Raw genomic sequence first — 19,263 nt, 5'->3', positions numbered from 1 at the left:
GTTTAGTGTGACTGTAGTCACACTGCCTGGATCCATTCTCGGCTCCACCTCGTATTCAGGGACCCCAGGCATGAGAAACCTTAATTTCTTTATCTGCAAAGCAGCCGAGTGACATTGGACTGGAGGAGGATTAATTTGCAAAAGTGCCTGCTTAGCACACAACCTGCTTCAGAATAAGTGCTCAGTAAAAATTGCTTGCATTAATATTAGTAATAGGTAATGTCTGAGCATTTATGATAGGGGTGGGGAACCTTTTTGTCTGCCAAAAGCCATTTGGATACATATATATATATAACATTATTCGTGCGCCATACAAAATCATCAACTTAAAAATTAGCCTGTTACATTTGGTTAAGCATTTAATTAACTCACCCTTAATGGCTTGGCAGGGCCAGACCAAATGATTTCCAGGGCCTTCTACGGCCCGTGGGCCGGAGGTTCCCCACCCCTGATTTAAGATCACAGAACAAGTATATTGTTGCTAAGTGAACGTTGTTGGTTCTCTGTACAGCGATCCCTGTTCTTCCCTGATTAAGGTGGTAACATTCGAGCTGCGACTCCGTAGATAAATGTAGTTTTGTGTTGTCACAGGGAGGGACTGTGGGGTCCTGCTCACTGTGGAAGGGCATTTGCAGCATTTTGTGGGGTTCACAGCCCCATTTGCCTCCCCTTAGGCTGAAACTCATTGCTCAGCTCCTCTCCCAGCCCCTAAGTTGCCCTGGGTCTCTGGTCTTCAACTCACAGTGCCTGGGTCATTGTGGCCATTGGCACCGGTGGCAGGTTATGCCTTGTCAAATACAGTGCTGGCTTCTTTTATGAATTTACTAGCCTAGAACTCTAAGCCTTGGGTGGGTATATAAAGGCTGGACCCGCCCTAGGCGGTTTGGCTCAGTGGATAGAGCATCGGCTTGTAGGCCAAAGGGTCCTGGGTTCGATTCTAGTCAAGGGCATGTACCTTGGTTACAGGCTCCTTCCCGGCCTGGGCCCTGGTTGGGGCATGTGCAGGAGGCAACCAATTGATGTGTTTCTCTCACATCAGTGTTTCTCTCTGTCTTTCCCTCTCTCTTCCACTCTCCCTAAAAATTAATGGAAAAATATCTACGGGTGAAGATTAAAAAAAAAAAAAAGGCTGGATCCCTCACCCCCTGCTTGCATCTCAAGGGTCATCTTGTCTCAGAACATCCCTTAGAGACAGACAAGGCTCTGTCACAGCTGCGTCCCAGCTCACCGTCTCTGGCTGCCCATACTGCTTCCTTCCCTCCCTTCCACGGGCTTGACCCCTAGAATACTCCTTCATATTCTAGAGTGTCCATCTCTGAGTTTGCCTTCTAAGGAACTCAGTCAGTGACATTAGATGTTGCAGGAGAAGAAAAGTTTTTCCTTCTTCCCTTTTATGTTCTTTGGACCGTCTAATAATTAAACTGACATAAGACAGAGTAACAGGAGAAAAAAATAATTTCAATTTCATTCCTACAGAAACCCAAACCCCAGAGATAGGAGATTCCCTGATAGCCAGGCAGTTGAGGCTCACATGCCATCTGAGCTAGGAGAAGGGGTGGGGCCTGCGATTTCCAGGCGAGGAAGAGCAAATGTTTTGTAAACAAGTGTTTGCCATGCCAGGCACATAACTCTGATGTAAAGAGTTATCTTTTTTTTCTAAAATATGTTTTTATTGATTTCAGAGAGAGAGGACAGGAGAGAGAGAAACATCAATCAGAGAGAGAAATATTGATCAGTTGCCTCCTGCATGCTCCCCAACTGATCGGGGATTGAACCCGCAACATGGGCCTTTGTCCGGACCGGGAATCAAACCAGCGACCTTTTGGTGCATGGGATGACGCTCAACTGAGCCACACCGGCCAGGGCCAAAAAGGTTATTTTTGATAATGGCTCTCGTCCTGGCTCAGGCCTCCTGTCTAAATTCTTTCAGGCAGTTAGAGAAGAAGTAACCCTTCTTCAATCTGTTGGGTCTTGACTGTTTTCAGCTTGAAATAACCCACATGGAAAAATGGCACATACCGGGGGGCAGGGGGCTGCCCTGATCCCCGTTAATACAAAATTAGCCACTGTCCTTCAGGGTGATGTTACAATAGCTTTTGGGGTTCTCTTTTCTACTGTATATAAATCTCCAAGTTAACACGCAGCGTCACAGAGTCCGAGACCCAGGATGGGGCAAAAGTAGGTTTACAATGATCTATAATAATAAAAGCGTAATATGCTGATTAGACCGGACATCGTTCCGGATGACCTTCCGGACGAAGCCGGGGCTGCGAGGGAAGCCCAGATCCCGGGTGCCTGCTGGAGGCCAGAGGGAAGCCCGGGTCCAGGGTGCCAGAGGGAAGCCGGTGCCGGCAGCCAGGGGAAGGAAGGCCTACTCTTGCGCAAATTTCGTGCATCGGGCCTCTAGTTAATAATAATAAAGAATAAACTGTTTTGTGAACCCGCAACTGTAAACCTTCTTGTGCCCCACGCTCTGTAGTCCCTAGCAAAAGCAAACTCAGGGATGTTCCCCCAGAGCAGGGTTTGGCTGATGTGTGAGGAGCCTGAGAGTAAATGCTTTGGGCTTTTCAGGCTGTTGCTCTCCCGAGCCCTCAGCTCCACTTGCAGCAGGAAGGCTGCCGCGGTGACTGAACAGACGGGGTGGCTGTGCTCCAGTGCAGCTCTGCTTACAAAGGCAGGTGGAGCCGGAGTGTTGGCTGGAGGGCCATCGCGCCCTGACCCTTGGCCTAGAGAGTGGAGCCACCCTCGGGTCAGTCCTTAAACAGTGTCCTAGTGTCGCAGCGAAAGGACAAGCTGCCTGCCATCGCCGTCCCTCTGACGCTGGTAGGGTATGATTTCTAAATCCCACAGCAGCCTTACAAGGGGCTCAGATTTCTGTCTCACAAGTGAGGTAACAGGATCCAGGAGGGGCGTGCCTGGTCTTAGGAGATGATGTTCCTGGAAATGAACGTGTGGATGTAGCGGTGAGTCACGGGAAGCATCGGGGCAGAGGTTTGAGTCACTGTTTGCAGAAAAGCACCCCAAAGGCGGAGCTGACTGCAGACCCTCAGAGCCCAGAGGTGTCTGCAGGGGCCCTGCCCCGCACCGCACGCTCTCAGCAGGTATCAGGGAATTGTCACAAAGGAGGTGGACAGGCCTGTGAGCGAGGCAGAGAGCAGAGAGTCCTTGCCCATTGAGGCTTAGAGGAATTTTCCGATCAGGCACCTGAGTGCAATGAACAATAGAAGGGGCTCCTTTAAGGAAAGCCTCCCTCAGGATCTGTTTGGTGAGGAGACAGCCTTGTCATGATCTGAGAAAAGATGGTTTAGGCAGCCTGGCCAGCATGGCTCAGTGGTTGAGTGGTGACCTATGAAGCAGGAGGTCACGGTTCGATTCCTGGTCAGGGCGCATGCCTGGGTTGCAGGCTTGATCCTCAGTGTGGGACATGCAGGAGGCATTCGATCAACGATTCTCTCTCATCATTGATGTTTCTCTCCCTCTCCCTTCCTCTCTGAAATCAATAAAAATATATTTAAAAAAATCAAGATGGTTTAGGCAGAGGGAGCAACAAATTGTCTGGAAGTTGGGACTGTGTTTGGCCTATTTGCAAAATCGGAATGAGGCCAGTGAGGTTGGAAGGGTGACACAGAGGATTGTGGAGGACTGAGCTTGGAGGGGAGGCCTGGTGGGGTTTCTCACCTTGAAGCCTGTGGTCCGGGGTTAGGGTTTTGTTCTGGGTGCCATGGGAACCGTAGGACGATGATAGGTGATGCCTCCTGTCCTTCAAGTACCTCTTTCATTGCCTGGGTGGTGGGGAGGATCAGCGCGGGGTGGGGACCCTGGTGGCTGGGACACAGACGCCTGTACAGTTGGGATCCACTAACGTAGAGCCGACGGAACTTACCGATGGATGGATTGGGTACATGCTGAAGGTCACAGAGAGGGTTTTATGTGCCCTCCTCCCCGAAGGTAGCTAGACAGTGAGACTGGGTGTGTGGCTGAATATGCTCCCCTCCCCTCCCCCCTCAGGAGGCTGCTGGCAGCCTTGTGATCCCAAGGAGGGAGGTTAGAGGCGGATAAAGCACGCAGCCCCAGGCGCTGTTTCTCTGACTTCACCGTGCACATCACCTGGGGATCTCATTACAATGCAGGCCGGGGCCAGCACTGCGAGTCTGCAGTTCTGAAATGCTCTCAGGTGATTTCCGTGATGCCTGCGCTTGCGCCCACTTTACCCAGCCAGGACTGGTTCCCTATTACACGCTCCTGCCCAGAGGCAGGAAACAGGAACCCCGGTGCCTGTGTGTCTCGGGAGCCCGCTGTGGCTAGCAGGGCGCCACTCGAGTGTCAGAGACACGAGGTGGAGGCTGTTTCACTGGACCCCATGGGCATCCTGGACTGTGGCTGGGAGTCCTCTCCAGGGACTCACGGAGCTTGCTCCCTGCTCCTTGCCTGTCCTTTGGGGACAGAGCTCCTCGGCAATTATTTCACAGCCTGTAGCAGTGTAGGCAGATCTCTTCAGTCTCAGCAAGTATATATGAAGGGATGTGATTTACATGAAAAAGGAGCCTTTAAAGCAAAATGACCTGTGGGCAAGGAGGCCTGCGACTTCCAATGTATAAGCCGAACTGTGTTATTAGCACAATTAACACAACGCATTTACTTGGTGTTTGGGGGAGGGATGGGGGGGATGAGATATTAGCCAGGGATGACCTGTTTCAGCAGAGAGGAAGTTGGACTTTAAAGCAGGGCCTCAAGAGGTGGGTCCGTTTCTTAATGAAAAGGGAAAGGAAGTGAGAGAAGTTTAATATGATGCATCCCCCCGCAGGGCATTAGTATAAGCGAGACCTTTTCCCAGGCTGTGGCATTTAGGGCTGTTTGGAAATGCATGTACTCCCTTGTCGAAGGGGCTGGCTCAGCCGTATTGATGGTTCCAGGCCAGCACACAATGCTTTATGGAGGCAGGATTCCATACGGAAGCTTTTTGTAAATGAAACCAACGTTTGATTACTGGGAGAAAATGACTGTGACTTTTCATCGGGTTTTCTCGGCCAATGCCATTGATTCATGGTGCTTCTAGGAGCTCTTAATCATCGAGCCCATTTCATTTGATATGAGATATGGAAGCTATTTTCTTGACTCCTCCAGTCTAAACATTGAGGGTTATTGTACTAAGCGTGTACTCCAGCTTTCTTCTGCGTAATCTTTTGATTTCCCACGTGCTACGGCACTTGTCATTACAGGTTATTAAGCTATTGTGTGGTATTTTGCATTTTTATTATGTTCTTCACCTCTAATAAATGCAGATCTTCCCTTTAGAGCCCGCATGGATATTTTTAAAAAAAATCTTGATCCCATGTCACCAGTGCACAGAGCGAAATGCTGTCAGCTCTCTGGTCCCGAGTTAGGCAATAGCCACTTCCTTTTTGTTGTTTAAGTATGTTTAAAATGTTTTCACTGATTTCAGAGAGGAAGGGAGATGGGTAGAGAGAGATAAAAACATCAATGATAAGAAAGAATCATTGAGTAGCTGCTTCCTGCATGACCCCTACTGAGGATCAAGCCTGCAGCCGGGGCATCTGTCCTGATTGGGAATAGAACCTCCTGGTTCATAGGTCGATGCTCAACCACTGAGCCACACCGGCCAGGGCAGAAATCTCTTTCTTCAGACTGTGTCTGGTCCCCTGCATTTTTTTGTTGACTGCTGAGGAAATCATTTAATTTCTATTGTTCTTGAAGTTTCCGTAATAAAAGACACCTGGCACCCCATAAATTGTGAACTGAAAAATAGTCTGAAGTTTTTGTGTGAAAGATGCTAACCACAAACTATTAATAATAGTCAGCCCGATGTCAAACTTTCTGATGTAAAATGTACAGCTCGGCAACTGAGTGGAAGAAAATTGTATTAGTTGTACCCAGTAGAGATGGGGAGTTTTCGTTTTTCTCTGATGGACCACTGAGCTATAGAGAAAAATCAATCACGAGATTTATAAGTGGGAAACAAGCAAATTTAGAGATATATTTTTTTAAAGAAGAGAATCATAAAATGCTACTACGCATTCTGGTAGAATGAATTGAACATAAGATTTCATTAAATATAAAGAACAATAAAAAAGGTTTCCGATGCACTTGAGGGCCGTTCAGGGAACCGAGTTTTGGGGAGAATAGACTGATGGGAGAGACTAAGAAACAGGATGTAGAGGGGAAACAGTCTGAGAAAGAGGCAGGAAATGGCAGAGGCAAAGAGAGTCGGAGGCCTGTCTAGGGAAGGCCGGCTGAGATGCTCACTCTCAGGGCGGCCAGAGGAAATGGTGGTGCTTCTGTTAAAGACACGGGTGCGGATGAAGCTGGTGGGCTTCAGGGTCCCGCTGCAAGGATGCGCATGCGCAACCCCCGGCATAAGGGCAGACCCAGCGACGAGGTTGCACAGGGCTTGCCCCTTATTTGAACCTGTGGCGACTGCGAGGTCAGATCTGCCACCTGCATGCTGCGCAGGGAAAAGGCGTACAGGCGCCTGAAGTTCACGGCTCGTGTGTGGCTCTCAGAGTCGCTCATGGGTTCCCTGGGCCCCTCCCCGCACCCCCTCATGCACACTGATGCCATTGGTGAGGGCTGGAGTCCAGAGCCAGGTCTACATTAGAGATTCTCCTTATAATTCTCACTCGGCTTTTAAAGAAAAAACGGTTGTGAAGTTACACCCAGGTATCTGTCATGTGGTCCTACTACAGGCTAACCAGAGATAAAGCAACCTTGACCCGCCGACCTTGTGCCAGGCCAGCTATCTGTTTGCCACCAGGGCACTTGCAGGAGGTGCTGCTGTGTCATCTGCTGGTTCTGCAAACTTGGGCTCTGGATCCGCAAGTGATGTCGTGTGTGTCCCTTCCCCCTGTGCCTTGAGTTACTCAAGGGGCTGCTGTTCTGATGAAAAACAAACCCTCATAAGGTGCCTCGCAGGATGCAATTGCTGCTGCGGCTGCAGGGAGGGGCCCGTGCTCCCTGGGCTGCCTGGGTCGAGCCCCTCCCCCTTCCTTGGCCCATCAGAGAAGAGACGGAAACGGGCTCACACGTTACTTCCATGGATGAAAAAAACAAACTTGCATTCAAGTTGTGCCTGGAATGACGTTTTCGTGTCAGCAACCGGAGTGCCTCACACGCGTGTTATAAATGGCCAGCGTGTTTATTACAGACGCATGGGTAACGTGGTTTCCCATGTTGTTATTGACAGAGCCTGGGGCTGAGTCCAGCCCTCTGCGTGTTTGGTTCAAGTTTGATGGGAACCAGCTATGCTCATCGTCTGTATATTGCTGCTTTGTGCTGGGGTGTGTGGAGTAGTTCCTACTGAGACCATGTGGTCTGGAACAGGGGTGGGCAAACTTTTTGACTCGAGGGCCACAGTGGGTTCTTAAACTGGACCGGAGGGCCGGAACAAAAGCATGGATGGAGTGTTTGTGTGAACTCATATAAATTCAAAGTAAACATCATTACATAAAAGGGTACGGTCTTTTTTTTTTTTTTTAGTTTTATTCATTTCAAACGGGCCGAATCCGGCCCGCGGGCCGTAGTTTGCCCACGGCTGGTCTGGAAGCTGAAAATATTAACTCTTCCCCTTTCAGAAAAAATGAGCCCACCTCTGTTCCAGACCCGTGGGCCCTCTGTGTGGCTGCAGTTTTTTTTGTTTTTGTTTTTTTTTAATATTTTATCGATTTCAGAGAGGAAAGGAGAAGGAGAGAGAGAGACACATCAATGATGAGAGAGAATCATTGATTGGTTGCCTCCTGCAAACCCCCTCCTGGGGATCGAGCCCACAACCTGGGAATCGAACCCTGACCTCCTGGTTCATAGGTCGACACTCAACCACTGAGCCACAGCGGCTGGGCTGCGTGACTACCGTCGTGTCTGAGGCTGACGTCTCCTGGACTGGGCCCACACCTGCTCCCCTTCCTGACACGGCCCTGCTGCTGGGCATGTGGCGTGAGGCTGCAGCTCCGCCAGGTCCCGGGCAGCCTGCTGGGCTCTGTCACATCTCTCGCCCCCCAGAGCAGAAGTGTTGTATTAGGGGCCTCTCTCCCACAGACACCTTCTCTGACATCCTGCCAGCATTGCCCTGCCAAGGCGCCGTTTCTCAGCAGCACTGTTGAAATAGCTGCCTGGGCAGTTTCTGCTCACTCCCTGCTTGGCAGCGATGCCAGCGCAACGCTGCTGATGGATGGCTCCTGCTCAGGAACCTCCCTGGGCTCCCCATTGACTTCCAAATCCAGGGCGGGCCCTCCGCCTGCCTTCAAGGCCTTTCCATCTCGGGTGACTCCTCACAGCGCTCTGGGGTCAAAAGGTCCTTCCCTCCCCAGGGGCTGTCTGAACTTTCCTCCCACCCGCCAAGCCGCCTCACGCCTCTGATCTTTGCTCTGGGAATGTTGGGGCAGCCCCTGTGCCCCCTGCAAACCTGCTACAATCCAGTTCATCCGCGTTGTATCGCCGACATGTTTTTGTTCTCCATGTGCAGGATGCCTGATTCCCTGGAGCCCTCTGCACTCTGTATGCCCCTGATTAGAGGCTGTGCTGTTCTGTGATGGTCTTTCTGTTCTCCTCAGACTGTAAACTCCCCCAGGCCAGGCATTGTCTCCTGTCATAGTTAGGTTTCTGGTGTGTGCCACGGAGCAGGCATTGTGCTGGGGATGGAACCGGCAGTCTCCCAGAGCATACACACTGGTGTACCTACTGTGTACCAGCTGTGGTCGCATAGCACTCACTCAGACATTGTGCCACCCCGCACAGATGTGAAAACAGGCTCACAACGCTTGACTTGGCCAATTGCTGTCAAAGCTAGATTTTTTTTGTCCTTTTAAAAATAATTTTAAATTAAGGCTTTAAATAATGCAATAAAATGTGCACGTGGATACATCGTAAGTGTTTAAGTCGTTGCACTGTAACACATGCATGCACGTCTGTGCCCACCAGCTGTCAGAGGCAGATTTGAACTTGAGGCTCCTCCTGTCCTGATGCCACACTGATATGACCAGGTTGCACTGTTGCAAACATCCATGCGTGTACACCCTCTGCAGTGTCCATGCACACGGTCTGCGCATACATACCTCCACCTGCTTGGGTGCGGGAGCTTTGAAAGCATTCATGCCCGGCCCAGGTCTCCTAGGGTACATTTTGCAGCGGTTCTCAACCTGTGGGCCGCGACCCCTTTGGCAGTCGAACGACCCTTTCACAGGGGTCGCCTAAGACCATCCTGTAGATCAGATATTTACATGACGATTCATCACAGTAGCAACATGACAGTGATGAAGTAGCCACGAAAGTAATGTTATGGTTGGGTCACAACATGAGGAACTGTATTTAAAGGGCCAGAAGGTTGAGAACCACTGCATTAGAGTCCTGTGTTTCAGTAGCTCCCAGGTGATTCTAGTTCAGGTCCAGGCCCCGCTGAGCAAGGCAGAGTAAGAAAGCGAGGGGGCTCATGGGAGCAATGAGCTTCCAGTACCGCTCCTAAGATATTGACTTCTTACTGCGTTTGGACAACCCTGACCCTTTGGAAGGTGAGCCGTGGCCTCTGGGGCCTCCTGCCCTCTGACATCGGTGACAGCATTATCTGACGGTCTCTCTTTTGGGCTGGCCCCCATCTCTGCCGCTGGCCTGACCATGCTTCAGGCACCCTCAGTGCAGCCCGCCTTTCCCATTCAGGAGAGCGTGGCTATGAACTGGAAATGAGGGGGTGCTGTCCATGGGCATCTAATTGAAACACCAAGCTCTGTAATCCCACGTGGCCTGGGTTTGTTGCAGAGGGAGGTCAGGGGAGCAGAGTTCTCAAATCAGGGCCCCTGATGAGCACATGGGCATCACCTGGGAGCTTGTGAGAACGCGCGGTCTTAGAGCCGGTCCAGACCCGCCCTTGCCCGCACTCTGTGGCTGGAGCCTGCAGGCTGGGAGCCTCGGATGATTTTGCTGCCACCGAAGGGTGAGAACCACGGCTCTGGGGGGACGGTGAGTACACGCGTGGACCTGCAGGGCCAGGGGTGTGGTCCTCAGCCCCCGTGGGCATCAGAGACCCCTGGTGCTTTGTAGAACCTCAGACGCCCGGACCTCATCTCAGGGTCGGGGAACCCGGATTTTTGTGAATCCTCACCCGAGGGTGTTTTCCCATTGATTTCTTAGGGAGAGTGGAAGAGAGAGGGAACGACAGAGAGAAATATCGATGTGAGAGAGACACATCAATTGGTTGCCTCCTGTACGCGCCCTGACCAGGGCCTGGGCCGGGGAGGAGCCTACAACCAAGGTACATGCCCTTGACCGGAATCGAACCCAGGGCCCTTCAGACCGCAGGCTGACACTCTATCCACTGAGCCAAACCGGCCAGGGCGGGGAATCTGTATTTTTTAATCATGTGCTCTAGGAGATTTTGAGATACAACCCTCCCCCCAATTTCTTTTTTTTCGTTCTAATTGTTGTAGTAGAAACCTGATAAATAAGCATTCTTTTAATAATGACTTCATACTCACTTGGCACAGGGCAAGGACACTTCCACTTTAGTTTTCCTCCTGTAGTTTCCTCTCCTTGGTCTCCAGGGATCAGGCTGTTTTCCCTCACTTCTGTTTCCCATTAAGTAAGATGGTGGTTCCCTTTAGCACCACCTCCTCCTTGATGGGTTGTCACTGCCCCATAAAAGCCACGAGTGAGGCCTGTGGCCTCCTGAATACTCACTTAGCCCGTCTTCTCAAAATCGTGCTTTAGGTGACTGAGAACATTAGCCTCAGATCTAATTGATCCACAAAACATGATCCACACGGGCGTCCCCGAGGCTGAGGCAAGGAGGTGAAGGCCCCCTGCTTCCTGTCACCCCTGCGGTCGCCCTGCCAAGAGCAGGTGGGAGGCAGGCCGAGCTGCAGGCCCCGGCGTCAGTCTCTCTAAAGAGCTGCTTGTTTCTCTTTCGCCCACAGCTGTCCCTACCCCTCCACCCTTATCTGTCATCGTCGATGTCCATACCTGCGTGATAGTTCATGACAGGGCGCACCTGCTCAAACCGAGCGGGTGCCGTGTTTGCAGACGCGCTGCCAAGTATGTATGTCGTTAAGCCTCCTGGCAGGAATGAAATCGGGCTTCCGCTCTGGCCTGGCCCACCCGCCCACCCTTCCTGCCACCCTCACTGTCCTCTACTCTCGGGGTGGAGGTCACGGGGCTGCAGACCCACCGGACTGATCCAGGTGACTCTCGTGTACCCAGGGGACCTGCCTAGGTGGGGTCCCTGCTTGTTTCTGCGTCCGGCCTCTTCTGGGCATCTCTGGATTCACCACCAAGGCCTGGGTGAACCCCGAAGCCCCCACCTCCCAGGCCATGGGCTTCCCTCCATCACTGCACTACTGATGATCAGCCTTGGTTAGAGCTCATAGGCCATCCTCTTGCTTGTATTACAAAGGAACAGGCTGAATGAATGAAGCCTTTTTTTTTTTTACTCCCTAACCCCCAGAGCTCTCAGAACTTTTGGGGGAGTATTTGAAAGCCATTTTAATGAGATCAGGACTCGCTACATTTCTTTTCTCGACAATTGCCAATACTTTGTGTTTGAAAAGTAATAATCTAGCCACATACCTAGGGCTGGCCTTGACTGGGTTAGAACGCACAATGGAGCCTGGCTGGTGTGGCTCAGTGGTTGGGCCTCGGCCTATGAACCAGGAGGTCACAGTTCAATTCCCTGTCAGGGCACATGCCCGGGTTGCAGGCTCGATCCCCAGTGGGAAGCGTGCAGGAGGCAGCCGATCCATGATGCGCTCTCATCGTTGATGTTTCTATCTCTCTCTTCCTCTCCCTCTTTGAAGTCAATAAAAATATATATTACATTAAAAAAGCAAGCACCATGGAAACGGGCATCAGATTTGGAATGCAGGTGACGGGTGCGCAGCTGCCCTGTCACCGGGCACAGATGGGGGCTGTGTCAGTGTTAGAATGCTGCTCGGCAGAGCTCCCAGGACCAGAGCTGGAGGGTTGGGCAAGGAACGTGTGTTGTGTTAGCTCACAGAATCCCCTGGGGCTCCTTAATGCATCCCAGGGCCCAGGTGTCTCCCAGACCAATTGGCCTGAAACTGGGGGGGCCCAGCCATCTGAAACTTCTAGTGCCCGGGGAACCTCAGGGCCAGCGGAGCCTGTCTGAATGTGTGCAGTTCTTTTATATAATAAAAGCAAATAGAACACCTGTGTGCTGATATCACAGGTGTACACAGGGTGTGCATGTGGGCACATGTGCCCGGACACTTGGGGAGTTTGTGGCTGCTTATACATTTGGAGGAAGGCTAGATCCATGCTAGGCGACATGTTCATTCCAGGTGTTTCTCTCTTTGGTGACTAGAGCCTTATCAGGCCAATAGTAGAGAGTAAGTATTTGTTAAACCAATGGAAGGCGGACAGGGATACAGAGGTGGGGGAAAGCATAAAAATATTCCTTCCGAGGGGCCTTCCTGGGGCTATAGGGCATAGAACAGTCAGGAATGAATTCCCTGGCGGCCTCTAGGGACATCTGCATCGTCTGGAAATCTCTAGAAGAAAGCGGAGGGCTACTGCTTATCCTAGGAGCTCAGCTAGCTTGCCCAGGTTTTTGTTTCGTTTAATTTATTTCTTTTGGGTCCTCCCAGATGGGCTTTGTAAATAAATAGGCTCGAGTTGGGAGCGTGACTTCTTTCACAGGATGCGAGGGCCCTGAAGTACGACAGAGTAGGGGAAAGTATGCTTCCTGGGCAGAGGCAGGACGTTTCTGGAAGGAAAGGGGCCCAGAAAACCTTCTCTGCCAGTGATAAAAACTTCTCTAACCGTGTGATTAACATTATCATGCTGAGTAAACGCTTACTGGACTCTTCGGGTTTAAATCCCTTGCACAGGTGTCTTTTTGCATCTGGGACAAACCTCCAGGGGGGGCCGAGAGGGGCAGGGGTACCACGAGGCCAGAAGGGGCCTCCCCCGTGGTGTCCACCGGGATTGACACTGAGACTTTGTTTGGCACCTGCAGGTGAGTGTGCTGACCACCCTGGAGCGGAGGTTCAACCTGCAGAGCGCCGACGTGGGTGTGATCGCCAGCAGCTTCGAGATCGGGAACCTGGCGCTCATCCTCTTCGTCAGCTACTTTGGGGCACGCGGGCACCGGCCGCGCCTCATCGGCTGCGGGGGCATCGTCATGGCCCTGGGGGCGCTGCTGTCCGCCTTGCCCGAGTTCCTGACCCACCAGTACAAGTACGAGGCCGGCGAGATCCTCTGGGGCGCCGAGGGCCGCGACGTCTGCGCCGCCAATGGCACAGCCAGCGACCAGGGGCCCGATCCTGACCTCATCTGCCGCAACCGGACCACCACCAACATGATGTACCTGCTGCTCATTGGGGCCCAGGTGCTCCTGGGCATCGGTGCTACCCCCGTGCAGCCCCTGGGCGTCTCCTACATCGACGACCACGTGCGGAGGAAGGACTCCTCGCTCTATATAGGTAGGAGCCGGCCAGCGCCAGGCGTGGTTCTCTGGTTCATGCTGTTAGTAACGTGGGCGTGTTGAGAAAGGAAGGAAAGGTGGGCCGTGAACTTTGTATTTTGCCGGAGCCACTGGTTCTCACAATTGGCTTCAAAACACAGGGATATTGAGAGCTAATGTCTGAGGTTCACTCCAGGAAATCTGGTGTAGTTGGGTTGGGGTGCCATCTGGGCATAATGCTTTTTTAAAAAAAATCTCACCCGAGGACATTTTTCCATTGATTTTCTTTTTATTTTTTTATAGAGAGTGGGAGAGAGAGGGAAAGACAGAGAGAAACATTGATGTGAGAGAAACACATCGATTGGTTGCCTCCTGCACACGCCCCGACTAGGGCCCAAGCCAGGGAGGAGCCTGCCACCGAGGTACGTGCCTGTGACCGGGATCGAACCCGGGACCCTTTGGTCTGCAGGCTGATGATCTGTCCACTGAGCCAAACCGGCTTGGGCCATAATGCATTTTTAAAAAGCTCCCCAGGTGATGCCACTGTGCTGAGTCTGAGCATTAAGAGACCTCGAGAGGGGAGACGTGGACAGGAGGAGTTTTGTGTTTATTTACCTGCTCTTCCGTGTGCCTGTGAACTTGGGGCTACCTGGCATTGGCCCCAGGGTACACTTGGACTCTACTCGCTGGTATTTGGTATCATTGAAAGTTCGTAACTTGGAGTAATGTTTTCCTGTAATGGGGGTATGTGCTGAAACTGGGTATTTCGGAAGAAATAAGGTGCATGTGAGTTTTTAAAAATGGCTTTGCGCTGTGTGCGTTTCTGATATGTTATCCTGGAAGGGATGGAAGCCATTTGCAGATACGGGGTTAAGAAATATCTCAGTGGCGATTTGCTCTTATAGGAAATGGGTGTGTCTGCTCTTGGCAAGGTGGCATGGACTCCTTGGTCGTGTCACTGCCCCTGGGTCGTGTTGCGAGGTCATTTGTACGGTGAGGGCTGGCCTGCCTAGCATCTCCACCCCTTGTTTGCCAAGTAGAATTTTGCTTCCCACAAGCTGTTGGACTGTATGACACATCCCGTCCCCGAGTGCTAAGCTTTGAAAAAGTTACCTCTGCTGGCGGGAGCTTTGTGCCTCCCAAAAGCGGTGTGCCTTGTGACATGAAGTTTATTATAACATGGAGGGTTGTTTCCATAGAATTTGAACAGAATTTGACACCAGGCTTCCTATCTGCCAAGCTTCCAGCCACCTAAGCTTTCTGAGCCAGGAGGGCCTGGGAGGGTTACACGCCTGAAAGCTGATTTTCCTCTGGGCCTTTCGGTCCCCGCTATGCAGGAGATGCTTTTGGTGAACAAATATGTTACAAGCGTATGTTTCAGTCCTCTGCGGGTGGGCTCAAGGTGAGGAAGGTAGTACCTGTGAGCTTGGTCAGGACCTAACCATGGAACGCGAAGTAGAGGAGACTGCTCAGGCCAGACATGGCCTGTTCCTCTCCCCATGTGGCTAGGGGCTTCCATGCTTGTGGCTGAAGCTGGGGAGAGGGATTCAAGGAAATCATGTGCATTTTGTTACTTTTATTTTATTTTTAAAATATATTTTTATTGATTTCAGAGAGGAAGGGAGAGGGAGAGAGAGAGGGAAACATCAATGATGAGAGAGAATCATGGATCGGCTGCCTCCTGCATGCCCCCTGCTGGGGATGGAGCCCACAACCCGGGCATGTGCCCTGATCGGGAATTGAACCCGGATCCTTCAGTCCGCAGGCTGACACTCTTATCCACTGAGCCAAACCGGCTAGGGCTGCATTTTGTTACTTTTAAAGCTTGAGTGAAAGCCACTCCATGTGGATGAGGACATGGGCCACAGCCTGGTCTCCTGAGGCCCAGCAGGACAGTTGGTCTCTGACTTGACGGATGCTACCCTAGGTCTCCGGGAGAGATGCTTTCTGGCAGTGACAACAGCAAGTAGATAAATCAGAGCGCAGAGAAGGAAACGGAGAGTGAAAAGCTGAGTTCTTGTCTCTAATGATAGAATCAAATAGAAAAATGTCTCCCCAGATACCTCCTCAAGTCATGGCTGTGCTCAATCACGTCTGCTCGGGGCTTCCTGCGCAGGGCAGCGGGCTCAGCGCTCTCTTCTGGAAGTTTCCATGACAAGGGGGGCTGCGTTTTTTTTCCCTGCGTTGGATGGGGCCTGGTTGGTGTGTGCAAAGCTTCAGGGTGGGGAGGCATTTGGTTTTGGGTGTGGGAGGTGGAGTGTGGGCAGAGGGACCTCTGAGCCTTTATCTGTAGGATTTGCTGTGAGTCTGTTAGGAAGAATGTTTCGGCCAGATTTCTGCTTGGACCCCGTTTCCTCTGTGGTAGTTAAGCAGGCAGAGAGCATCTGCTGTTGGCATGGTGCATGGGCATCTCGGTGGCCCTGGTCCATCTGGCCAGCTTCCCAAACCAATGGCGATGGACCCTCCGAGGGTCTCCCTGCTGGGTTCGTGGGTCTTTGTTTCGAGGGAACAGCGGAGAGCCGGCCTCCCGCACCACTGGCCTCCCTGGGTGGCCCTTTATTCCATGCCTGGTTCGGATTCTCCAGGAGCAATGTAAGGCCATAGCATATGCGGGACATAACTGGTCCATCCATTCTATCCAGGTCATAAAAGAGTGTGAGTGATCATGAGGAGATGTTAGCACTTATCGGCTGTAATGGGAAGCCACTAAATTTGCTTTGGGAAGTGTTTAGAGGAACCCATTGAACGGAATCAATATGAATTAAGGCCTCTTAGCTCCCCGCAGAGAGGAGGAAAGGCTGAAGGGACTGGCGCTGGGACTGTGGGTGGAAATGTGCACGCGTTGGGGTGAGTAGCCGTGTGCCTCCGGCCCCAGCTCCTGAAAAGCTGGGTAAGAGAGAGAGGCCGGCCAGCAGCCATCAGGTCAGTTACTGAAGGCCTGGAGATGGAAAGGAATAGAGATACTGCACGTGTCAAACAGCCTGTTCACAGCTGGCCCTTTCCCGTGGCTGTCAGCACGGAAGGGGACCAAGCCATGCCGTGCTCAGGCCGAGCACGCGCGTCCCTGCTGACAAGACCTGCCCTGGGGCGCCCGCGGAGCGGGTCACCAGATAGGCGCCCGCTGCGTGTCGGTGGCCATGTCCCTGACCCGGCTGCAACCGGCGGGAGGTGACACATCCCATCTCGACTCAGGCTGACATTTCCCACTGAAATGACTGTGAATTTGCTTTGGCCTCTTGCGGCCGAGCCACTGCCAAACGCCTAGATTCCTCGATGGGCCATTCAAGGGGCTTCTCTGGCTGGCTCTGCTCTGAGGTCGCTGCCTTCCAGCGTGGGGAGGGAGCCAAGGGAGCTCATTCGCAGGGGACAAAGCCCAGTGAATGGGGCCGCGGCTCTGCTGGCAGGCTTTTTGCTACAGCCCAACGTGGAGCCAAGCCTCGTAGCGCGGCGACACCGTGACCCTTGGGTGACACGTGGCGCTCACTGTCTTCCTCGAGGGACAGGCGGGCAGAGTGGCAGGGAAGCCATTCGATGGGGGTCCAAGTGGACCCTTTGGGAGTCCACTCATACTAGCAGTCCAAGGGGTGACCTTCCCTTAGCCCAGGGGCCTTAGCTGCCCCGTTTCTCCAAGTTCAAGACATAGCACGTTTATTGTAGGTAAGAATAAGTAGCTAATGCCATGAATTCACTGTGTCCTTTTTTATTTTCAGTCCTCACCCAAGGATATGTTTATTGACTTTTAGAGAGAGAGTGAGTGAGAGAGAGAGAAACATTGATGTGAGAGAAAAACATCGTTCGGTAGCCTCCTCTACACTCCCCAACTGGGGATTGAACCGGTAACCTAGATATGTGCCCTGACTGGGAATCGAACCTGAAACCTTTTAGTGTACAGGATGATGCTTCAACCGCCTGAGCCACCTGCCAGGTATCATTCTGTCCTTCTCTTAGGTTTCTATATCAATTAGTTTTGTCTTGGTTTTAATCTTTGAGGAGGAACAGGCCAAGATGAGAGTGTGAAAAGATTGTAAAAATAACTTTATTTCTAGTTAAAAAGTATTAACACCATTGGCAACTTGGGAAGTATAAAGAAAGTATAATTAGAAAATAATTACTCTTAGCTTTATGATTGTCTTAAGTCTTTTTTTGTGCATTGATATTCTTTTCTACAAAAAATGTGTTTATATTAAGTAGTGCTTTGCAATGATCATTTCTCTCTTAATATTTCATGAGCATTTCTGTGTCACTAAATATTCTGCCATGTTATTACTGCATCCTTACTATTCCCTCCTGGATATATACCTTAATATTTAATGCCCTCTATGGTTGGACATGGGTTTTGAAAGTTCTTGCTGTTATGAATGAAGCAGACAGGTAAACTGCGGTCTCGGAGGCTTAAGTAATTTGCCTCCAATAACTTAGCTGGACGGTCCGGGCTCCAGGTCTGAGAGTGGTGTTCTTTGCAGGTGTGTCTGGATGCTGTCACAAGGCTGGGGTGGAGGAGGGGACTGGTGGGTGGCCCAGGGGTTACGTGTAAGTCAGGACACTCCACAGGGCAGCCTGAGGCCTGCAGGACGTAACCGTTACAGGAGCCAGGGAGGTGGGAAGAGAGCAGGTGTCTCAAAGCCGGGCAGAGAGAGGGGCGCAGGAAGGAGAACAGCCAACAGTTCAGGTTAGGGTTCCAGAAAGGGCTTGTGTCCCGATTCCTGGCGCTTTGAGGAGAGATGGGCACAGCTCGGAGCTGAGACTCTGAGGCGGGACAGCTGGCATGTTCCATGCTCCGTGCCCTCGCATGGCTGGTCATTCCACGGTGGAACCACAAGAGCCATTAGGAGATGGACCTTGGGTTGTGGTAGAAGTCTGCTCCTTACAACTGGCCACGTGCTGGTTCTGGTTCTGCCCTCTAGGCCTGCCTGAAAAATTGTGATCCCTCTTCCAGGTTTTGCTAATTCCTCAAACTGCTGCACACTAACCTCACATGGGTGGGGAATGGACTGAAGCTTACCACCTCTGGGCCAGGACCGACCGACCGACCTTCCTACCTTCCTTCCTCCCTCTCCCCCCCCCACCCACCTCTCTCCCTCTCCCTCTCCCTCTCTCTCTCTTTCTTTTTTCCTCACTTGAGGATCCTTTTCCCCCCATTGATTTTTACACCGAGTGGAAGGGAAGGAGTGAGAGAGAGAGAGAAATGTCCATGTGAGAGAGACACATCAGTTGGTTACCTCCCACACAGGATTGAGCCTGCAACCAAGGTACGTGCCCTCGACCAGAACTGAACTTGCGACCCTTTTGTCCACAGGCCGACGCTCTAACAACTGAGCCACACCGGCTAGGATGGACCCGTGTTTCTTGATGAAGAAGTTTCCTGCCTCACTTCGGCCACCATTTATTTTCCTCTTAAAGGTGGTGCCATGCTGGGCAGCTTGGGACTAGGGGCCATACACTAGATGACTGACCATGAGAACTGAATGAGTGTGCTAGGGCTCCATAGCGTCACACTGAGGCTGGGTGCCTGAAATAGTAGCTTTAACATCTCACAGAACTGGAGGCTGGAAGCCCAAGCTCAGGGTATCGGTAGAGTTGGTTTCCTCTGAGGCCTCTCTCCTTGGCTTACAGGGGGGCCTGCTCCTCCCGTGCCTTCACATGGTCTTTCCTGCGTGCACGTCGCTTGGAGCAATCGCTCAAAGTCAGGAGGCAGGTACGTGACACATGGATGTGTCGTGTTTTCTTCCTCACTCACATTGAAACCCAGTGGAGCCCTCCATGTTCCGGTTAATGATGCAAAGAGAATTATTCCCAGATTTCATCTGCCAGTTGTTTGTTTAGAACAAAGGTCACTCTCATAC

The 19,263-nt window shown here is 51.8% G+C and overlaps 1 protein-coding gene across 2 annotated transcripts in view; it reads left to right on the top strand.

The window, feature by feature from the left end:
* The window catches only part of SLCO3A1 (solute carrier organic anion transporter family member 3A1), a gene marked incomplete at its 5' end in the record, with an annotated part of 193,864 nt that overhangs the window by 23,308 nt on the left and 151,293 nt on the right, over positions 1-19,263 (top strand). For both annotated transcript variants that reach the window (XM_081114816.1, XM_081114815.1), the window contains one exon: positions 12,974-13,439. In XM_081114816.1, coding sequence (XP_080970942.1) covers positions 12,974-13,439 — 466 coding nt within the window. The remainder of the gene's footprint in view (positions 1-12,973; positions 13,440-19,263) is intronic.

The sequence above is a fragment of the Myotis nattereri genome, assembly GCF_964212035.1.
Source record: "Myotis nattereri genome assembly, chromosome: 21".
NCBI lineage: Eukaryota > Metazoa > Chordata > Mammalia > Chiroptera > Vespertilionidae > Myotis > Myotis nattereri.
The sequence above is the reverse complement of the archived record's forward strand: the minus strand, read 5'-3'. Positions and strand labels throughout refer to the sequence as shown.